This window comes from Centrocercus urophasianus, unplaced genomic scaffold (assembly GCF_019232065.1).
Source record: "Centrocercus urophasianus isolate 14NV4802_14NV808 unplaced genomic scaffold, USGS_Curo_1.0 seq_31, whole genome shotgun sequence".
Taxonomy (NCBI): Eukaryota; Metazoa; Chordata; class Aves; order Galliformes; family Phasianidae; genus Centrocercus; species Centrocercus urophasianus.
Genome location: NW_024884878.1, coordinates 6,748,889 through 6,769,520, shown reverse-complemented (window position 1 = coordinate 6,769,520; position 20,632 = coordinate 6,748,889). Strand labels below are relative to the sequence as shown.

The 20,632-nt window shown below is 44.6% G+C and overlaps 1 protein-coding gene across 3 annotated transcripts in view; it reads left to right on the top strand.

Moving 5' to 3' along the window:
- The window catches only part of LOC122166055 (A-kinase anchor protein 2-like), a 104,442-nt gene extending 84,293 nt beyond the window's left edge, over positions 1-20,149 (top strand). For 2 of the 3 annotated variants that reach the window (XM_042829545.1, XM_042829546.1), the window contains exons 2-5: positions 3,894-6,285; positions 13,370-13,548; positions 15,793-15,831; positions 19,998-20,149. In XM_042829545.1, coding sequence (XP_042685479.1) covers positions 4,002-6,285; positions 13,370-13,548; positions 15,793-15,831; positions 19,998-20,090 — 2,595 coding nt within the window. In that variant the 5' untranslated portion in view covers positions 3,894-4,001 and the 3' untranslated portion in view covers positions 20,091-20,149. The remainder of the gene's footprint in view (positions 1-3,893; positions 6,286-13,369; positions 13,549-15,792; positions 15,832-19,997) is intronic. The other variant, XM_042829547.1, reaches the window with a different exon arrangement.
- Positions 20,150-20,632: the final 483 nt, after the last annotated feature.

Sequence of the window (20,632 nt, the reverse complement as noted above, 5' to 3'; positions counted from 1 at the left end):
GTCTTCCATTTCTTTGGCAAAATGCCTGCTGTTTCAAGGGTGAGCAGAGCAGTCCCTGTCAAGGCTGGGAGGTTTCTCGGTGGGTATGGTGACTAGAATCCCTGAGCTGCATACACCATCTGCATCTTTGCAATGCTCGGGACTGGGTCCGCCCGTGGTACAGATGGTGTCCAGTTCTTCAAAACAGGGAGCTGAATGAAAACAGGCTCTTTCTTGAAGTTTTGCCAGTCAACCCCCTAGCAAATCCATCATTTGGTTCCTTCTGCTTTGCACAGAGACTTCAGAAAAGCGGGCCAAAACAGTAGAATACAATTCACATCAGCAGGGAGGTGTGGATTACTGAGTCAACCATACTCAAGTGTGTTTCCGAGTTATATTTCTGTACTAAAACTCCTAGAGGCGTGGTAAGCCCAAGCATTAGATCCACAGACTGAGGATAGAGGGCTGAACAAAGCAGTGGCACAGTGATCTGGCAGTGGGAGGAGGAGCAGGGTCACTACAGGACTGCTGCAAAGGAAGACAGAGAAATGGGAAGCCCACAATGCCAGTGATGCCTTGAGATGAGCAGTATGAAGCAGTGTTGTGAAACTTGGAGTGACCAGTAGAAGCATGCCATGTTGTATTTTAGATTTTTTTAATCTCTTAGTTGTTTTAAATTTTAATGTTTAATCTCACCTTGTTTTTTATTTCTTTTTTTTTTTTTTTTTGCCATGATGTCTCTTGGGAAGAATGTGGATGTGTCTGTGAAGGACTGCCTCCCACTTGGTGTCACATGCATTTCTGTTGGATCAAACAAAGGAAGGCACTGGCTGTACATTTGCTGGGTCTTGCTGCTAGAACACCCACCATTTTTTCCTCCTAAAACATCTGAATGCTCAAACACTTAGACTTTTGTAGATGAAGAATTCAGCCAAGAAGGAAGTATGCTAATAATTCTCCAGGCTGCTAATAACTGCAGTTTACTAAAGTGCAGCAGCATTGTACAAATGGCAATAATTACACTTGCATCTTGACTTAAACAGAAAGAAATGAATGCATATTCAGAGAGGGTGTAAATGTAACAGTAATTTCTGGAAAGTGCAGTGTACAGGAATTGCTGCTAAGGCAACATTGCCAGTTGCAGCAGGGGTTGAATGCTGGCCCTCCCTCATTTACAGACTTTTATTAATAGTTTTGAGACAGCTGCTCTCAGTGGGCGGTGTAAATGAAGGTGCTGGTGTGTGCAGCAGCAGCAGCCCCTGGCAAGCTCTGCTCCTCCTGCCAAGCAGCCTAGATGGGGCTGTAGTTTCCCATTCTCTTCCCATCACCATGTCCTCGTCCTGATGTGTGCCATTCTTCCAGACCATTCCCAGCTGGTTCTCCTGACAATTTGGTCTGTGTCCATCCATATGATCTTCCCAGTTTTGTCCTTATATAATTCATCCATGGGTTGACTTCTGCTTCATACCAGAGGCATCTGGAACATTCCCTCCTCATTGTCCTGAAAGCGTCCTGAGATTATACAAGAATGTGTTGAGGGGAAAACAAGGAATCATTATAAATACAATTATTTTTCCTTCCTCCATTCCTTGGTTTACTCCCCTGCAGAGAGCCCATCCCTACTCACAATTTTTAATCCTTGGCAAAGAAAGGCCTCTCCCCATGAGGAGCAATGTTTCCTCATAGGTATATGTATAATTGTCATGCTTACTAGATGATTACATGTGCCACACTAATTGCGCAAACACGTGCACTCTCAGAAGTACATGCTGCCGTAAATGCCTGCCCTGATTAAGCAGTTGCATGATATGCCTTAATTGTGAGCCGTGGATTGCAGCTATGATGAAGGGATGAGCTTTTACTCATTAAGAAATGGACTGATGAAGTACTTCACCTTTGGTTATGTTCCCTAAAGGCAACATGAATGCCCAAACATGACCTGATCCCAAAGTATCTGTGTACATTGGTGCAGTGATAGCAGTAGCGCAGTGTTAGCTATGAGGTCTCGGGGGCAGTAGCAGGTGTATTGCTAGCTCCAGATGTTAGCAGGAGCTTGACAGCATGCTCATCTCAGGTGTGAAGGGCCAGCAGCCCTGTATAGAAGCTTAAGTCCCTCCGCTCAAACTGCTCCAGGTAGCAGGTGGTCCTCTTTTTGGTGTCAGCAAATCTGACAGGGGAGACTTGAACCCAGAACTCAGAAAGAAATTGCAGTTTTAGGCCTGTTGTGAATACCTGTTGAATATGACACTAGGAGCTCTGCAGGCAGCTATTCTTGTATTTTCAGGTTTAATCAGAGTTTCGTTCTTACTTTGATTATTCTGCACATGTTTGCAGAATACCTGCTTGCTTGGATATATCTTTACTGAGGCTGAGGACAGAGCTGACCACAGTTAGACATATAAATTGTAAACAATGCAATATGCTTTAAGGAGAGCACTGGTAGAAACTTAAGCTTGAGAATATGTAGGTTCAACAGACGGTGCAGTGAAAGTAGAACCAACTAAATAGGTAAGATGTGTTGACAAAAGAAAGTTGTTTGTTTGCCTGTTCTTAAAGGTGTTTTCTAGCACTTAAGTATGATTGAAAAGAAAATCTCTAATGGATGAAGGTAGCATTATCTTCAGCTCTGTACAACGGCATGATTAGACAAGAAATTCTTTCAAAATGCTTTTAGAAGAAGAGCTCTTCTGCCTGGCTCAAATTCTTCAGGGTGTGTCAAATGCATTTTACTGCCCATGTAAACTCAGAGGCAGTGTTATTGTTTAGGTGGCTGGTAAGATCCTCGTGCTCTTGGCTGGTCATTTTCTGCTGCATTGTGTACTAACAGAGTGCATGATGCATGGTGGCAAGGACAGCTGCGGCCAGCTGACAGGAGTGACCTTTCTGCGGAGCCACTGTGTTTGGAGGATTTGATCAGTGGCGTTTGCTTCCCAAATCCATGCTTTAGCAGTGGTTCTGTATAAGAGCTTATGTGAAAAAGGAGCCAGAGACGTCAGAATGCAAGTTTCTGTGTTAAAGCATTTGATTATGTGAACAGGCATGCTGTGTTTGGTTGTTTTGAGATCGTATTGTGTTCTGAGAAAATTACCAAGCTGTCCTAGGAGGATGGTGTTGGTAATGTCTTCATCATGAGGAAATATGAGTCCAGTGCATCTGTGCTGCAGGGGAAGGAGTGAGAAGACCATGATTCTGTTGGTCCCTGTTGTGCCTCCTGTGGTGATCTCTGTGCTGTGGGAGACATGAATGCTTCCTGCCTCCCAGCTCCAGTTGCATGTGGGTTTCTGTGTGGGCTGGAGAAAGACTCCATGTTTTTTCCAGCACTGTGTAATTCTACCCTGTGTTTGATGGCTGAGATTGATCCACTGAGAAATGAACATTTCCTGGTGTCATCTCGTCCTTTTCCTGATGTGGAATGAGTTGCCTGCTCTTTCTGCATGTTAGCATCTGTTTTTGCAAGATGGAGACAGTAATGCTTATCAGCTGTGGATGTATTCTGAGGTTTTCTTTAGGTGTGGAAAACATTTGTAAAATACCATGTTGATAGGTGCTGTGTGCTGCACGTGCAAGCCTTTCAAGAACCTGAACTGTTAAGTCATTAGTAACTTGAAAATCCAAACCTCATTTTTAGTGGCAGACCAGGACACAGGCCTGGAACAATGACAAGTTAGGATGATAACCATTTGGGAGATATTTAAATGAAAGTTTGTTTTAGTGCCCTGTTCACTTTATAGTAAGGTAACTTTCTATTTTTTGTAAGTACTAATTATTTGCCATGGCTTCTAATTTTGTGAAGAACTCTTTTAATCTCGAGTTTAGGAACTGCTACGGTTTGCTTTCCAGATGGTGTTTAGTCTGCAGAAAATACAATGCTTCTCTTCAGGACTTCATCAAAGTTTTGTTCTGTTTTATTTTAGAAATCTTCCAGAATCCCTGAGGATGACATCAGGTTAAAAAAAAGTAGAGACCAAAACTGTGCCAATTTCTTGGAGCCAGCTACTGCGCTTGCTACAAAGGAAGAAAAAATGGAAATTGAAGTTCCAGTTTCTGAGCATAAAAGCATCACCACAGTGGCTTCACCACATCCCATAGACAATCCAACCCACCTCTTTTCTTCTGCTGCCAGCCACAATGGACTTAAGGACAGGCATGAATCTCTGGACAGTGAAGTTGCTAAAGAGATCAGATATCTAGATGAAGTGCTGGAGGCAAACTGCTGTGATTCTTCTGCTGATAATACCTTTAATGGGACATCCTCTCCTCAGCTAAGTGCAGTCACCATCATGGATGGCTCAGGTGCTTCAGTTAATGTCTCTAATGATTCAGTACCCAATGCAAGGGAAGAAAATATAGCTGACAAGCAGGCACCCTTGGTTGTTAAACCACATGAAGCTAGTACAGCAGGTGAAAGCCTGAACTCTAATGGCCATTCCTTGGGTGGACTGAAGGAAGACACTGGGGAAAGTTTGAAGATGCCAGGAAGTCCCACTTCTTCAAACAGTTCTAGAAGATCTTCTAAGGATGGAGAAACAACTCTTACAACCCTTAAGAAAGAGGCTAAGTTTGAACTCCGAGCTTTCCATGAGGACAAAAAGCCCTCTAAGCTCTTTGAAGATGAAGATGAGAAAGAAAAGTATAGGGTCCGCAAAGTGAGACCATCAGAGGAAATGATAGAACTTGAAAAAGAAAGAAGGGAGCTCATTAAAAGCCAGGCTGTCAAGAAAAACCCTAACATTGCCGCCAAATGGTGGAACCCTCCCCAGGAGAAGACTCTGGAGGAACAACTGGATGAAGAGCATTTGGAATCCCACAAAAAGTATAAGGAGCGCAAGGAGAGACTGCAGCAGCAAAGTGCAACACCTACATCTCCCAAACAGGTCAGCTGCTCCTTTGTACCACCAGAGCCAGTGAATATCAAGAAAGAGGATATTGTCACAGAGCAAATTGATTTCTCAGCTGCCAGGAAGCAATTCCAACTGATGGAGCATTCAGGTCCATCTCAGGGTCAGGTCCCACCAAGGCGATCTGGAACACCCAAAATGTTCTCCGTCAAACCATTCTATAAAAGCCTCAATCCTTCAAATGCAGACAGGCCTCTCTCCACTATTACAAGACCTGTTTCAATGTATGGACAAACAGGTCAACATGAGGGTAATGACATCACTGTTGTCAAAGCACAGAAAGTCTCCTATTCTTCAGAGGAAGATACAAATGCTCAGAGCAACAGTGCTGACCCAATAAGAGAGTTACCATGTAGTGATAGCTCCAGAGCTGGACAGGCCTCGAAACTGTGGTCAGAGGATGGAGAATTCATGAGTGCAAGAGCTGTCTTCACGGTGGTGAAGGATGATGTACAGGGTGTGCTAGACCATCTCCCAAAGTCAGCCAGCGCCTCCTCCCCTCCCGAGGAGCTTGACTCCGGTTTGGATGACTTGTCTGTAAGATCTCAGGATACCACTGTCTTGGAGACCCTTTCCAATGACTTCAGCATGGATAACATCAGTGACAGTGGTGCCTCTAATGAAACTATGAGTGCCCTGCAAGAAAGCTCACTGGCAGATTTCTCCCTGCCACAGACCCCGCAGACCGATACTCCAGCAGAGTGCAGGGGTGAAGGCATGTCCAAATCATTCAGTGACCCAGGCTGTGACTCACTGTCTTCTGCCTTGGCAGATTCTATGCTGATGGACAACCAGCTGGAATACCACGCTGGTCTGCTTGTTCAGAATGCCATCCAACAAGCCATAGCCGAACAGGCAGATAAAACAAATGGCAAGGAAGAGAAAATCCCAGCAGAGCAGGATATCTCTGCCAAAGAGCAGCCGGCCACCACCAGGCTATCTTCAGCCTCCAAGGAGCAGCAGAACCCAGTATTTAAGCCACCCCAGGTGTCTTCACCAGTTCAAGAAAAAAGGGACACCATACCAAAGACTTCAAAAGAAGACAACTCAGGACTCAGGGAAGGGAAGAGTTTGCAGCAGTCGCCCGTGTACTCTGCCAGCCAGCCATTCCTTGTGGAGGAGAACAGGCACGAAGTCAGTTACTTCAGCAAATATTCAGAGGCAGCCGAGCTGAGGAGCACTGCCTCCATCCTTGCCACGCAGGAACCTGAAGTGACCGTGGGCCCTTTCAAGTTACGATCAAGGAAGCAGCGGACTTTATCAATGATAGAAGAAGAAATCAGAGCTGCCCAGGAGCGAGAAGAGGAGCTGAAGAGGCAGCGGCAAGGTCTGCAGATGGCACCAAGCCCTGTCACAAAGAGCGCACCACCCCTGCCCACCAGAACAGTGTCTTACAAAACTGCACCAGGTAAGAACCCAACACACTGGAGAGGAAATGCAATGCAACAAAAATGTCAGATCAGATTCATTTTTTTGCCGTTTTTGACTGAATGCAGGATGTCTGTTTTAGAGGGTGTGGGAGAGTTGCCATGATTTTTTCTTCTTGGAAACTGCAGTATTCAAGCAGGAGGAAGGCATGCGACAACCCAGATTTCCCTCTATGTGGAAATATCCAACTGGGGATGCTTTCTGTTTTTCCTGAACGTAGCACAAAGGTAATAATCATATCCTATTGATCGTTATTAGAAGATGGTGCACCGCATTCATCTTATGCCACATTGTAGCATAATGTGTTTATCACTGCTCTCCTCCAATCACCCAAAATTAAATTTAACACCATCATGAGAAATGATCGGCAGCATTTTTTGGAGGTATGCAGCTATTTGAAAAATGAGCATGCAACACTCTTGCAAGTCATTAAGGAAGTGCAAAGATAGCTGGCATTTACAGGTTTTAGATCAGATTTTGTTTGTTTTGCTTTCTCTTATCAGATGTTACTTGGCTTTCTTGATAAACTTGAGTAAAAAGATGCCCAGAGCTGAGCCGTGCCATGAATTTCGGTTGATGTCATACATTACTTCATTGCACAGGTATTAGAAACAAAGTGTTTAGTGGGTTCAATAGAAGTCCTTTTCTGGCTGATCAGCTTCTGGTTCTTTGTGCTGGCTGACATGCACAGCAGTTACAGTGTAACAGTTTTTCTTTTCCCTCTATGAAGAGACTGAACTAGCACTTGTCCCTTCCAAATGTGTCCTGGAAAGAACGAACAAAACAAAAAACAGCAGCACTTGTCTGGCTTATTTCTTTTGTAGTGATTTTCATGAATACAGACTGGGTGTGCCTTGCAAGCACTTGGAAGTTTTAATTAAGCGTGGTCATTGTGAAGAAGTATTAATTTTACCCAGTGTATTTATAGTCCATCCTTTTTTTTCAATGGATGCAAGCATAATCAAGTCAGTCAGTGGTGCTTCCAGGGCTTGTGCAGTTAATCATGCTTCCAAAACTTGTGCAGGATGTTTTCTTTTTAAATCCACTGAAGACTAAAAGCAAGGCTGGACTGAGTCCTTAATGCAATCTAAGTTTTGAGCTGAAGTGTCACACAACATATAAATAGCTAACACTTGGTTTTGTTTCTTCTGTAGAGAGAATGATTTTAATCAGTGTTTCTTGCCAAAAAATGTAGCAGATGTTGATAATTTCTTTGGAGTACTATTATTGCTGCTCTTATTTTTTGATAGAGAGCCTCCAGAAATTGGTGTGCATTGTGCAGTGTCTGGCAGGATAACAGACATGGCACCATGGCCCTCGGCTTGCATAAGTCCTCACTGTGTAAAGGTGTGCTCATGACCACTTCGTCAAACAGCATCATCTGTAGCTCTGTCTGCTTGAAATGAGGCATTTTACTCACAAGTGGTTTTGGAATAGCTGCTGACACTAATGCTTGTTTTAACAGAGCACCTGGGAAAACAGTATATTTCTGCTAGTTCTAATTCCTCTGTACATCAAGACGTTTACTTTGTGTCTGATGATAAAATGGTCATTGTAATTTATATTTTAATGCGAATATGAGTTTATATTTGTAATGAGTCATTATAGTTTCCTGTAGAAGTCCAACTGCCATATGTTCGGGAAAGAAAATTGGGATGTATTTGCCAGTGGCTCAAACTACTGCAATCTACAGCTGGTGACAAGGCAAATAATTAATTTCTAGGAAAAGATGAATATGTGTAATGATGTAATTGATCAAAAGAACCAAAAAGATCACTGTCTTCTTTTTTTTCCTGTATCTTCTACTTTCACTGCTTTCCGAGCAGTGGATGTGTTCAGCAGAGCTCTTTGCTGCTGTAATACGGCTCAGTGCCCTTGGCATTCCAGGGTGAGTACCATCAACTTACCTCACCTGTGCTACCCCTTCATCCAGATCGTTTGAGGAGGTGCAGTAAGTAATCAGATTGCAAATTACCTGCCTCCCAGGTTGCTTTTTGGTGATGAACTGGGCAGGTCTGCTTTACTAGGACATCTGGTGGTCCTTCACTTAATACTTTGAGCTGTCACTGTACTGTCAGGCAAACCACAAAGGAATGCAGTGAACTGAACTGCTATTTGACAAAGTGTGAAAGGCTAGCACGATTTATGTGGCTGAGATAACTGCTAATTGCTTCAGATAGCAAACAGGCTGTTTTGCCATTCTGGCATATGACTTTGTAGAACTGAGAGTAACGCCACACTTGGCACCTGCCAGCCACTTAGTGCAAGCCACAGGGTTAGTAACAAGTATCCTTTAAAGCTGTTTGAGTAGTATAAAAGCTGCCTTCTAACCCATTTCAGATGACTGGAGCAAGACTCAGTGCTATTTCAGCCATGTGTTGTGCATACATACAGCTATTATCTGGGGTAATAATGTTTAAGAATCACAGAAAACCCTGATTTGGAAGGGATCCCCAAGGACCATGGGGTCCAACCCCAGCTCCACACAGCACCACACAAACCCAAACACTGTGCTGTGGCAGCTTGAGGCCGTGCCTGCTGCTTTGGGGAGAAAAATACTGGTGAAATTGTATTTCAGTGTGAGCAGTTTCCACATTGCTTCGGTGCAGCACTTTCTGCACGTGGCAGGGTGTTGAGCAGCTGCACAGCAATCCTGGAGTTTGCTCCTGCAGCATGTGGGTGGCTCACCATCCCTTGTGGGCAGAAAAACTGGGCTGTTTAATAGTTCCTCTGAACAAATGTGTGATTTAGTAGGTTCCTGCCTATGTTTTATGGTGATCGTGTATATCCCTTTTATTATGAGTACCTAGAATACGAAGAATTTGTATCTTAACTGCATGTAGTGCCTGGCTGTAATAATTCCCTTCAAAAGAAGTGTATTTTTAAAGTGTGAAAATCATTATGTGAGTGGGCTGCACTCGGTGGAGACTTTCAGTTCGAGAGAAACCCATCATGAACATTTGCTGTCTCATAACAGCTTGGGGAGATCCCCAGCATGAGAAGCCATGCCTAGAAAAAGCTTTCCTGAAGCTGCCATATCAGCCTTACTGATGTTTGTGACCAAAGCACTGCCACTTGAGGCAGAAGGTGGTGTTGCATACCCTGCTCACCCGTGCTGGAGCTCAGCCCCATCCATCTATGCATGCGTCTGGGAGAGCTCCCCACCAATCATCCATCCTCATTTTCAGTTAGTAAGCTGGATGGGAGACTTTCAGTGGAAAGCAAAAGCCCAGGGGGACACTGCAGTTTATGATGGCAAGTGATCATGTATCTTTTGATGTCAGGTAACTGTGTGGAGTCTAGCTATGGAGAGTAAGCCTCTGTCAGAGGGGTTGCTTCAGCCTGTAAACAATTTCTCCCTCTTGTTTTTCACCAAAAAATACCTACACTAAAGGAAACTTTGCATGTTAAGCCTCATCCCAGAGAGACATTTTGCAGAGTGAAATGAGAAGCAAAAATTCTAAGGCAAGGTTCTTGCAATATCTGTAGCCATTGCAAAATTTTTAATGCTCATTATAGGTGTGAAGAGTAAGATTAGGTGTAATACATATACATTAACCCCTTTTTAAAATAATTTTGAGAAAGGCCAGAGCAGAAGTGCAGCCTGTGAGCTCATGAAGGATACTGCTTGCTTACAATTTCATAAGCACCAGTGAAGGAAAAGCAAAGTTCATCATTCTCTTCTGCAAGGATTCTCTGGAGCACTCATCACTCATCCTCCAGACACCTCCAGGAGAGCCTTAGCAGGCTACCAGCCCAGCTCATTTATCATTTGCTGTCTTATTCATTCCTTAGAGGAGGATGCATGAAGTGAAAGGACCTTAAAGAGCTAAGGGTTTTTTTTCTTTGCTATTTGCTTGTTTGTGTATTTGCATATTCAGGTTGCTCACGTGGTGTTCAAGTTCAAAGAAGCCCACCTTTCACCTGCAGTGGTAATGAGACTCCACGTTTCCAGCGTGGTATTTTTGCATATATTTGAACCATCCCTGAGTTCATCCCAGGCTAGTTTTCTAAAAAGATCAGTCTTGATGAATTACTTTATTTCAAAAAGTTTTCTGTGCAGGTGCCTTAAAGATGCCAGCAGCATCTGTGAAGTAGTTGCTCTGTGCAGAGCTCCAAAGAGACCCTTGGCTAACATGTTTGCTGGTCCTGTTCTGCCTCCTGTTCTGGCTCCTGTCCAGGATCTCTCCTCTGTTGCTCTTTCCTTCCTTTGCAGCAGACCAGCTGGGCATGGACAGCCCATTCGTCCTCTTACAGCAGGTGCTTGGACACCCATCAGGCTTGTAGGCATGGATGCCGCCTTGCTCAAAACTGTTCTTGCTCCCCAGGTACTCTGCAGAGGTTTTGGTTGGGATGGGAGTTCATCCATTCCCAGTTCTTCCAGGTCTTTGTTTTTACACAGAGCTGCCAGGCACTGCCTTGCACGCAGCTCTGAGTTCCCCCTTCCAGAGCTTCCCCATTCTCTAAGCACTGAGTAGAGCATTTCTCAAAGCAGCTTTGGCCTGCTGTGAGCTTAGGGGAAGAAATAAAGAGAAATCAAAATTCTAAGTGGATGAAGCCAGAGACTGGGGAGCTGTCACCAGGTCTGAGGCCACAGAATATTTATCAGTATTTGTCTAGAAAAGGGAAAAACTGTTAACTTCACAGGTGAAGCCTTAGGGTGTTTATCCTATACTCAATGTCATGCAACAGGGACTTCAAAGGACTGCCTTCGTCTGGAGGACACTGCTGATAGCACTTGTGACTTGGGGCTGCAGTTTTCGCTGGTACCCCACTGTTTGGCTGAAAGCGTGGATATCATCATTACTGAGCGCAGATTTGGGAAAGGACCACCTGCAGTGTGTGAGTGAACTGGGTGGCAAGCACAGGACTGCAGAAGTGGAAATCACCTGTGATCATTGTATCCTGTGATGCTTTTATGTGATGCTGAACCTACATAGTGCCTGAGAACAGCACTTATCCACGTGGAAATCTGCCAGAAGAAAATTAACCCATCAGCATGTCTACCTCAGCCTGAACTGGCAGACTGAGTCTGCACCAGAGCCAAGAGGTTGCAAGAGCCCTGAAGCCTCAGACATCCCATCATCTCACCACAAAACTGCCTGCTGGTTCTGCCAGGCACTGCTGTTAGCATGGGAAGGATTTCCACCTGCTTACCTATTTTCAACACATATTTAGGAAGAGACCTCCTCATCTGTGAAAAGTAGTCAAAATGAGGCTGTGAATTCCAGTGTTTTCAGTGGAATTCATCCACGTACATGGGGAAAACAATTGCATAAAGGGTGATCTCATGTGGTTGGAGACCGACAAACCACTGTTTTGCTGTGGGGAAGGCACATTTCTACCTCGGCTTCTCTGTTTGTGAAAATGAAACCACAGCACCATTCCTGTCAGCCCTATACAGTATACACAGCACAGCCACATGTTGCTCCTGGATTGCTGCCACAGCATAGAAATGGCTGGCTCTTCCACTGGGTAGGGTAGATCTGCTTGTAGCATTCTTCTAAAATGCAGATCCCCAGATCCCACTCTTTGTGTCACTTTCCAGGATGGAAGGGGCTCGTCTGTAGGTCTGGTCAGTATGTGTTGTGTTTGTGTCTCCAGGGAGCTCAGAGAAGCTGTGTGGGACAACTAAGAAGTCACTAATTACTACAAGAATGAAGGAATACAACAGCATACCTGACCCTTAAGCAGGCCTTTCATTTCCAGCTCACTCTTTTACCTACTGGACCTAATGAGCAGGATGATGGTTGCTCGTGGAAATACCCCTTCTGCATCCTACTAGGGTGTTTCAGGGGGGTTGAATTCCCAGCCTCATCCCTGCACCAGCCATCATAACCAAACCTTTAACAAGAAACAAGTGACGTTGGGTTTTTCCGTGCTGGTTAGAAATGAAATAAGCCCAGCAAGGGTATTTCTTGTAATTCTGGCTCTGGTTTCACTTCTTTCATTAAGCTTCTGATGACTCTTTCACAGGTTCCATGGCTGCTCTCTAGTGGTTACCAGTGTTAATGACACTTTTTGGAAAGAGCTGGGTTTTTGCATCAGCAACAGGAAGTTTCATGAAAATCTGTATGCTTCTTCTGGTTACTTTCCTTATTTGTATGGTTTAGGGGTTGTTGATTGGTTGGTTGGTTGGTTGGTTTTCCTTTCCTCATCCATTGAACAGTCTCATTTCATAGAGATGCCATGGTGTGGAGAAGGGAACCTGATTTTCTTCAGCAATAGCTTTTTCCCCCCATAGCCAAGTATTTTTCTCATGTAACCAGATGAGAGCCCTTCTCACTTAATTCATTTCTGCCATCAGCCGGGACAGGACCTTCTTACATTATTCCCACACCCATAGCCAGCCCTCACTCTTACCACTGGGTCAAGCCAATTGCTCATCCCCACTGACATGTGCTGCACTGTCAGCTGTAGCAGTGCACAGCTGTCCTCCCATAGGGTGCTAATGTTTCCCCACTACCCCCTTGCTCATTGCACTTGTCTCCCCATCCTGTCCAGCTGCAGTTTGTGGGAAGTAATCCAGGGGAGAGCAATGCCAGAGAACTGTGCAAAGCTCTCAGCAAGTGAAAAGCATGGAAATAAAAAAAAGGCCATCATCGTTTAACCAGACTGCCTACTCTGGATATCTAATGCATGGTGGTGTTCTGTGCACTGCACTGTCTGAGACAGAAAAAGATCCAGTTTGTGGTTTTTCAGCACCTTGTGTACATTTTCAAACCACTGCTATGAGTCTTACAAGAGGGGGGTAATCCAGCTGGATACTCCTGTAAACAGTGATGATGGGTTAAATGTGCCTTATGTTGTTTGATAATTTTGCTAGATTTGGTAGACAGGTTTTGTAATATTTTGATGTAGTGGGCTTCAAGGGGAAGGAGGAGGAGGAGGCAAGTGTTTTAAAAACCCACCAACTGTTCCAGTTTGTCAGGTTGTTTCACAGGTTTCATTCCAATCTGTTTCTTCATTCAGACACCACTGAAAATGCTTATCCTGCTCTCTTCTTCTGGAAACAACTTGTGAGTCCTTGAGCTTAGAAGGGATTCTTCTTCTTGTCATTGCAGGAAAGATAGAGAAAATCAAGCCTCCTCCATCCCCTACCACAGAAGGACCTGCCTCACACTCCGACCTGCAGGCTGAGGAGCCTGCAGGAGCCCAGCGACCCAAGAACCTGATGGAGACCCTCATGGAGGATTACGAAACACACAAAACCAAGAGACGAGAGAGGATGGATGACAGCAGTGTGAGTGCACTCTTCCTTTTCACTTCCTGCTGATCACAATTACTGAGAGTTGGACAACAAAAATTTATTTCCCTAGAATCTGTTCAAGTCACCTTGCAGGTGCTGAAGGGCTGTAACACATTGTAAGGGCCAGCATGTTAGAAATGGAAGGATGAGGGCTGGTGGGATGGAAGACAGTGTCTGTGGAAATGTCAAAAACAGCTCACATTAATCTCCACTTTGACTAACTAATAATTAATATTGAGAACAGCAGGCAGTCGCCCTGAAATTGGTAGGTTTTTTAAATTCACCTGCCATCAAGATTTGCTAGTGGGTTGTTTCAACAGCTGCTTTAACACTGTGGATCAAGCATATGTTCATGCCTTTGTTTGTTGACTCACAAAGTGCAGTCCCAGAATGCTTGGAGTTGAAAGTAAGAAAGTGGTTGCCCTCCTGCAAGTAGTCCCTGGGAGAACTGGAGAGGGAATGTCTCAGAAAAAAACCATGGGTCCCTCAGTGCGCTGTCTCCCACTGGATTTGTTGTATTTCTTCTCCACACAAACAGAAACAGAAAATTGGCCAGATTTCAGTTTGTGAAAGGGGTGCCTGGGTTTCAGCAATTCCTGTAGCAGTTTAACCTACCACCCTCTTTACTGAAGGCAATAGTAAGAGGAGCTATGAATTTCATAGCTGGAAGTTCCAAAATCCAGGTGCATGCATTGCACAGCCTGTTTCTCAACAAAGCATGAGATGTTTCTTCTTCACACTTCTGTGATGTTTCTTCTTCACAGAATTTCTGTGGGGAATTAGTGCAGAGCAGTGAGATGTAAGTGAGATACAAAACTTCTTAAATGTGTTTTGTGTTTGCTGAAGCAGCTGGAGCCCTCCAGACACTTCCCAGAGATGTCAGAACAATGATCCCAGCTGCAAGGAGCTCATGCTCCACGCAAATCACATTCTAGTAAGTCTCATTGATGGCAGAGTCTGATGAGGCACATAGAAGTGAAGTTTTATAATGTGGATACCAGACAGTGCTGTTCTGGCAGCTTCTAATCATTGTGAATATTGCATAATAGTATAAGGGGTCAAAAGGGATGAAACGCAGAGGGATCCTGCTGCACTTCTGCTGGTTAACCAAAACACAGAGGAGGGATGACTCAAAATGCAGGCAGATGAGTCTCTGAAGCACACCAAAAGCTTTTCACTTCCTTCTCCTACTGAAGGCTTTGAATAACCTCCATCAGCTTCACGAAGCAAATCTGGTGGCTCAAAACCTCACTGCAGAGAAGAAGCTGCATACTCACCATGTGCTTATCCCCAGCATACTAACCCCCATCAAGAGTGAGCAGGGCTTGCCCTCTCTGAAACCTTCTCACACAGCTGGGATAGCCGCATGTTGTAGGTAAGGTGTCATTAGTGCATGTGGCCAGGTTTTTCCAGGTGCCTGTGTGCAAAACTCCTCCGGTGCATGCACTGGTGCTTCCCAGACACACGTTTGCCAGGATTGTTTTGCCTATTCTTGCAATTCAAGGTATGCCCTGATGTCCCGGCTGGGATCACTGATGTCTCAGCACCTAACCAGAAGGTGTGCCCTGCCCTGTGTCTAACAAAAGAGAAGAGCACCTCCGTGACCTGTTAAGGCAGGGGTGGAAGTCAGCAGATGTGATCACCTCAGTGGGATCTTTGAGAGGTTTAAAGTCTGTGGAAATTCTCTATCACATGCTGAGTACAGGTCTGTAGGGCTTCCGTTTCTCCCTACACAAAGCTGCACCAGAAGGCAGAAGAGTTCCAAGAGAACCTTATCCCTGCCTCTGCCTTCACCACCACCACCTTCTGCTTTGTGTTTGACTTGAGTGGCTACACCGGGGCAGCTCTGGCCAGGGATTGCCAGTGTGTTGGTTTTCAGAGATGGAGAGCAAACCAAGTGTATCTGCTTTTGGAAGAGCTTCACTGCTCTGCCAAGTGGGCAGTTTCTTCCGAAGAGGATGTATGGGCTTAGCAGGTGAGAAAAAAAAGCATCAGCAAAGAAATGAGTCAAGCACCAACAGTAAACAAGACTGAGACAGGCCAAGCGTGTCATTTAAAAAAAAAAACAAACACCAAGTGGACTAATGTTTTTTGTTTGTTTTTTTTTTTCATGACACCAAGTTGCTTGAAATCCTGTTCTCTGAGATGTGGAAGTTCTTACAATTTATGTTGTTCTTGTTTCCTAGTTGTAACATGCTTGTTCAATGTACTAATGCTGGTCTTTTCCCTTTCTACCAGTACACCTGTAAATTACTGTCTAGCAAGGTTACTTCAGAGGTACTTTTCAACTGCTTATTTATTTTTGCTTCCTCTTGCATGGTGGTTCCCAGTGCATGTTGCTGCAGTTTGCATTTTCATGCTGTGTGCCAGTACTGTTTTGTATCAAAGCTGGGATGCAAATGTGTGGGGGATATCCCATCTTATCTCCCATCAGCCAGTGTTTGTGTGGCTGGTTTTCTCTCCCCTGGATTCTTGTTACAGCCCCTGGCATGGGAGGGGTTGCAATTAAAAGGTTGGAAGCTGCAGCCCAGGACTGAGGCATTCCTGAGGCATGAAGTGAGAACTTCTGTCATGCCATTCTGCTGGCAAAGCCACGCCTGGGGCCCAGGCACCCTCAGATACTGTGTGTGGCATTCCTCCATCCCTAGTATGAAGCAGCAGCAAAGTGCAGCATTTTGGAAGACATCCCCACACCAACCTTTCTGTGGTGGAAGAAGAGAGGCAGATGTGAGTGCATGGTCCCAGCGTGGGGAATGGTGTGAGCACGTCCCGTCCCTGTGCATCGCAGTGTGATGAATGACACAGTCCCACCACTTCATATCCATGCTGGTCTCAGTGTAGAAGAAACCCAGACCTGATTAGAATAAGGGTAAATTTTCAGTGGCCTTTGGCATTCTGGCAGAATGTGCGAGGTAATAACTTGCACTGTTTTTTAGGAATGAGGTGCTCAGTAACATGGACATTTCAGTGGCCTGTAGTTTTCTGCGCAGGTGTGCTTGTGAATCTGTGCTTCTCTAAGGGACACAAACAGGTCCTAGTAATGGCTGACACTCATCTGTCCAGCACCAGTACTGTGCTACATACTCATATCTCCCACTATTTCCCCATCTCATAGCATATCTTCTCCACATCAGGCTGCTCAAGACAGGTACATGAATGTCATCTGTCCTGGAGAGTAAAGAAAAATAAAAACTGTGCCTTCTCCTATTCTTTATTTTACTGTGGGTTTTCTCTTACTGCTAGCAGTCAGCAGTGACTGATCCTTGTGTGGAGCATTTCTAGAGAGTTGAGCAGTGTAGGAGCTTCCACAGTAGTGGTCAGGGCATCATGTACTGTGAGAGGTGGGAGCTCAAGGGCAGGCTCCATGTGCCTGCGTTGAGGAAGGGTATTGGCATGAGGAGCAGCGAGCTGGAAGGCAGTGTGCATGGATGGGGAAGGGGAAAAGATGTGTTTTCAGCATGGCCGTGAAGCAAGCTGTTACCAAAAGAGCCAAGTCTGTGTTAAAAGCACATCCTTGTGCAGTTCTACAGAGACCACTGATAACCATGTGCCTGCACAAGTGGAGATTGTACTCATCCTTAAAAACAGCTGCTTTTGTTTTTACAGGTCTAAGTGTTACTGGATATACTTGGCATTAACCTGACTTTACTAAATACCAGTCATACTGTAGTTGGTAACTGTGGTCAGGTAATTCTGACATTGTTTTTTAAGGTGACTGCTGAAAATTTTTGATTTATGAAATAAAAAGCCAGCAGACTAGGTCTGATGCAGAGGACACACAGCTTATGCTACAATACTGACCAGCAGCAGTAGTACTCTTACTTTCTTGTTCTGGATAAGAATGTTTTGATTCCACCAGCCAGCTCCTCAATATGCTCGCTGGAGGCCAGGTATGTTCTAGCACTGCGTGGGCACAGCACAGAAAATACCTTTGTGCTGAAGTAGCTGATGCAGTTCATCACTCAGTAGCTCTAACTGTGTGTTAAAGCATTTAGTTTTCTGTTATTTCTTTTTTGCCTGATGTGCTTCTCTGGAGGTGTCTTTCTGCATGGAGGTGGCTGAACGTAGACACTCCAATCTCTGCATTTTCTTATTTCTGTTGCTCTTAGTTCTTCCAGGTCCAAATGGGAAGAATTAGTAATATATGAAGCTCCAGAAAAATCTGTTTGCTTCCACATTGGTTTTCTGCCACTGTACAGTGAAAATTAGCTTGTATTGTACAGTAGTCAGTTTCACTCAGTCCCAGGTGGTGGGATTATGCTGTGGACTGAAGCATGTCTGTGTTTTGCTCGTTATTCTCTTTACCAGTGAGAGAGCAGATATTGTTATGCCTGTCAGAGTAAAATGCAGGACAGGTCAGTCTCCATCTCTAGGATGGGTAAACAAATTAATCTTCCACTTGATGGTGATAGCTGTTTTGACCTTTTCTCAAAATCCTCAAAAACACTTGAAATCTGTCAAGGAAAAGCCTCTGATGTTCTCAGCAGAACCTAGAGCTGCAACAAGAAGATTGGTGCAGCAGGTTTTTACAGGGCAGTTTTACAGCCCTACGACTTGGTACACATTTCTGCTTCACTCCAGTTCCTGCACTCCAGATCCTCTCTTTTGATGCACCTACTGGTCACATTACCCAAACAACAACAACTTATACTGTGTTGCTTTTTTCATGGATGTTATCAACCCAGACCACTAGGCTAAGTGTGAGCCAATTGCCCACCTTATGATCCCTTTGGAGCCCACCCCCCATCTCTGGTGGTGCTCCAGGTACAGTCAGAGAGCAGTGGCAGCAGATGGTCCCGACTATGGGTACATGTGGTTCTGTGGTCCCAGCTACTAGGCTGGGGATCTGGGCTCAGAGCTGAGCCTGGCATCCATCTTCGCTTTCTGCTGACTGATCTGAAGGAAAAATCCTCAGGTTTTCCAAGTCATGGCTTTTTACAAACACCACCAAAGACCATTGCAACAGGATGATTTCCAGCAAGGAAGACAGTGATCAGAAATTGTTGTAAATTATGTAAAATCCCTTTTATTTTCAGCTACCATAAACCACACCAAATTCAGGAGATGTCTCTTGGATGTATCACTGCTCTGTGACAATGTCAGTTTCAGTTGGAAATTTGTGCTGCATTGGCTTTTTTTTTTAAATCTGAATTTCCTTATCTAGTGGGGAAAACAATAATTTTCTTAGTTTTTCTTAATTGTTACTCTACACTGGTCTCAGTAGTCTGCTAGTAGTTGCCTGTTGCCATCTGAAGAAAAAAAAAAAACAACCAACACAATGCTTTTTTTTTTTACCCTTTGTTGCTAACCATAGACCAGCCTCTCTAATTTCTTACTCTGACAGTGACGATGCCCTGATAAGTGGTTTTATTTCTCCACTGTTCAGAGGCATGTTTTGGACTGTCTTCGCATGGCTTGGGCACTCAGCACCCCAGGCACGTAGCTTAAACCTCCAGCCCTCAGCCTTGCAATTGCTTCACTGCACTGCTTGCAGCTAATATCTCAGACGGATTTCTTCATGGATTCCTTTTTTCCCTCAGATGAATCGTTGGTTTTCTGGGTGCATTTGCCCTCTAGTGGATAAAATAAAAACTGTTCAGCCTTGCTCCCACTCCCACAGCTTAGGGAAAGGCAGTGGGCATGGCATAATTCCCCAGGGTAGTACTACCGGAGCTCAAGAAGCATTTGGGCACTGCTCTCACACACACGGTTCGGGTTTGTGTAGTGCTGTGTGGAGCAGGGTTTGGACCCCGTGGTCCTTATGGGTCCCTTCCAACTCAGTTTTGTAATTCTTAAACTTCAGCTGTTTATTTCTGCCCCATCCAAGACTTAAGTCATCACCTCATCTGACTTCTATGCAGAGGAATCAAATAGCACAGCCTTATCTCAGAAGGCCACTTTTGTGCAGAGCAGCATGCTAGAGGCTATAGGACCTGGGGGCAGCCATTAGCTGATGGAACAGTCATATATTGTTGTTTGGGCTTCTCTACTCCTTTTATTTCTTTCTCTTTTTCTTACTGGCTCTTTAAACTTAAGAACTGCACTTCTGCAGGACGACTGGTGCAGGCAGGCATACACTGTTCTGTATCTGCAGAGGAGCACATTGTGTGCACACCCCATTGCTAGCACCCTTTGGTCCACTCTGAATTATTTTTTTAAGTAAGTCTGTTGCACATGTATTAAAACTGTTCCTCACCTAAAATAATTGTTTCTGTGCATGCACGTGTGTCCATATATAAGGCGCATACCATATGTGCGCTTTTATATGCGTGCATATGTTTGTGCATATATATAATATAGATATATTTCTATGTGTGTTGTTACATGTGTACATACATATGCATACATGCCTCTCTACATATAACACACCTGCTGGATGTGTGGAGTTTTTATGCCTGTTCGCCCAGTGATGTGACGGATGTCCTCTCCTTCTGTCCCTCCAGGTGCTGGAGGCCACCAGGGTGAACCGCAGGAAGAGCGCGCTGGCGCTGCGCTGGGAGGCCGGCATTTACGCCAACCGAGAGGAGGACGAGTAGCTGTGCAGCATCACCTGCTGAACCAAAAGAAAAAAAAAAAAAGGAAAAAAAAAAAAAAAAAAAAAAAAAAATTAAAAAAAAAAAGGGGGGAAAAAAAAAAAAAAAAAAAGGAAAAAAAAATAAGCAGCATTTTAATCCGATATTTATTAAATACACAATGAACTCAATGATGCACACAGACGTAGAAACAATCCAGCTCCCGGCAACTCTAAAACAACAGGAACAGCCCACTCAGAAAACACCCCCTCCTCCCACCCCTGCTTCCCCCTCCCAAATGATGCTAGGGTTGCAGGGCCGGGGAGTCCCGGGACACACCTCGGGGTCTGTGCCCACATCGGCCTCACCCCTGCAGCATGACGACGTCACCCTCCGATGCTGTTTGTTTGAGGGGACCGAAAGGTTTGGGGTTGGGAATGGAATGGGGTTGTTTTTTTTGGAGGGGGGGTCTGCGCCCCTTATCTAGTAATTTATCTGTTTAAATGAAAAAAAAAAAACAAAAACCCACAAATAAACGGGGAAGCATCTGTTGCAAATGTACAATC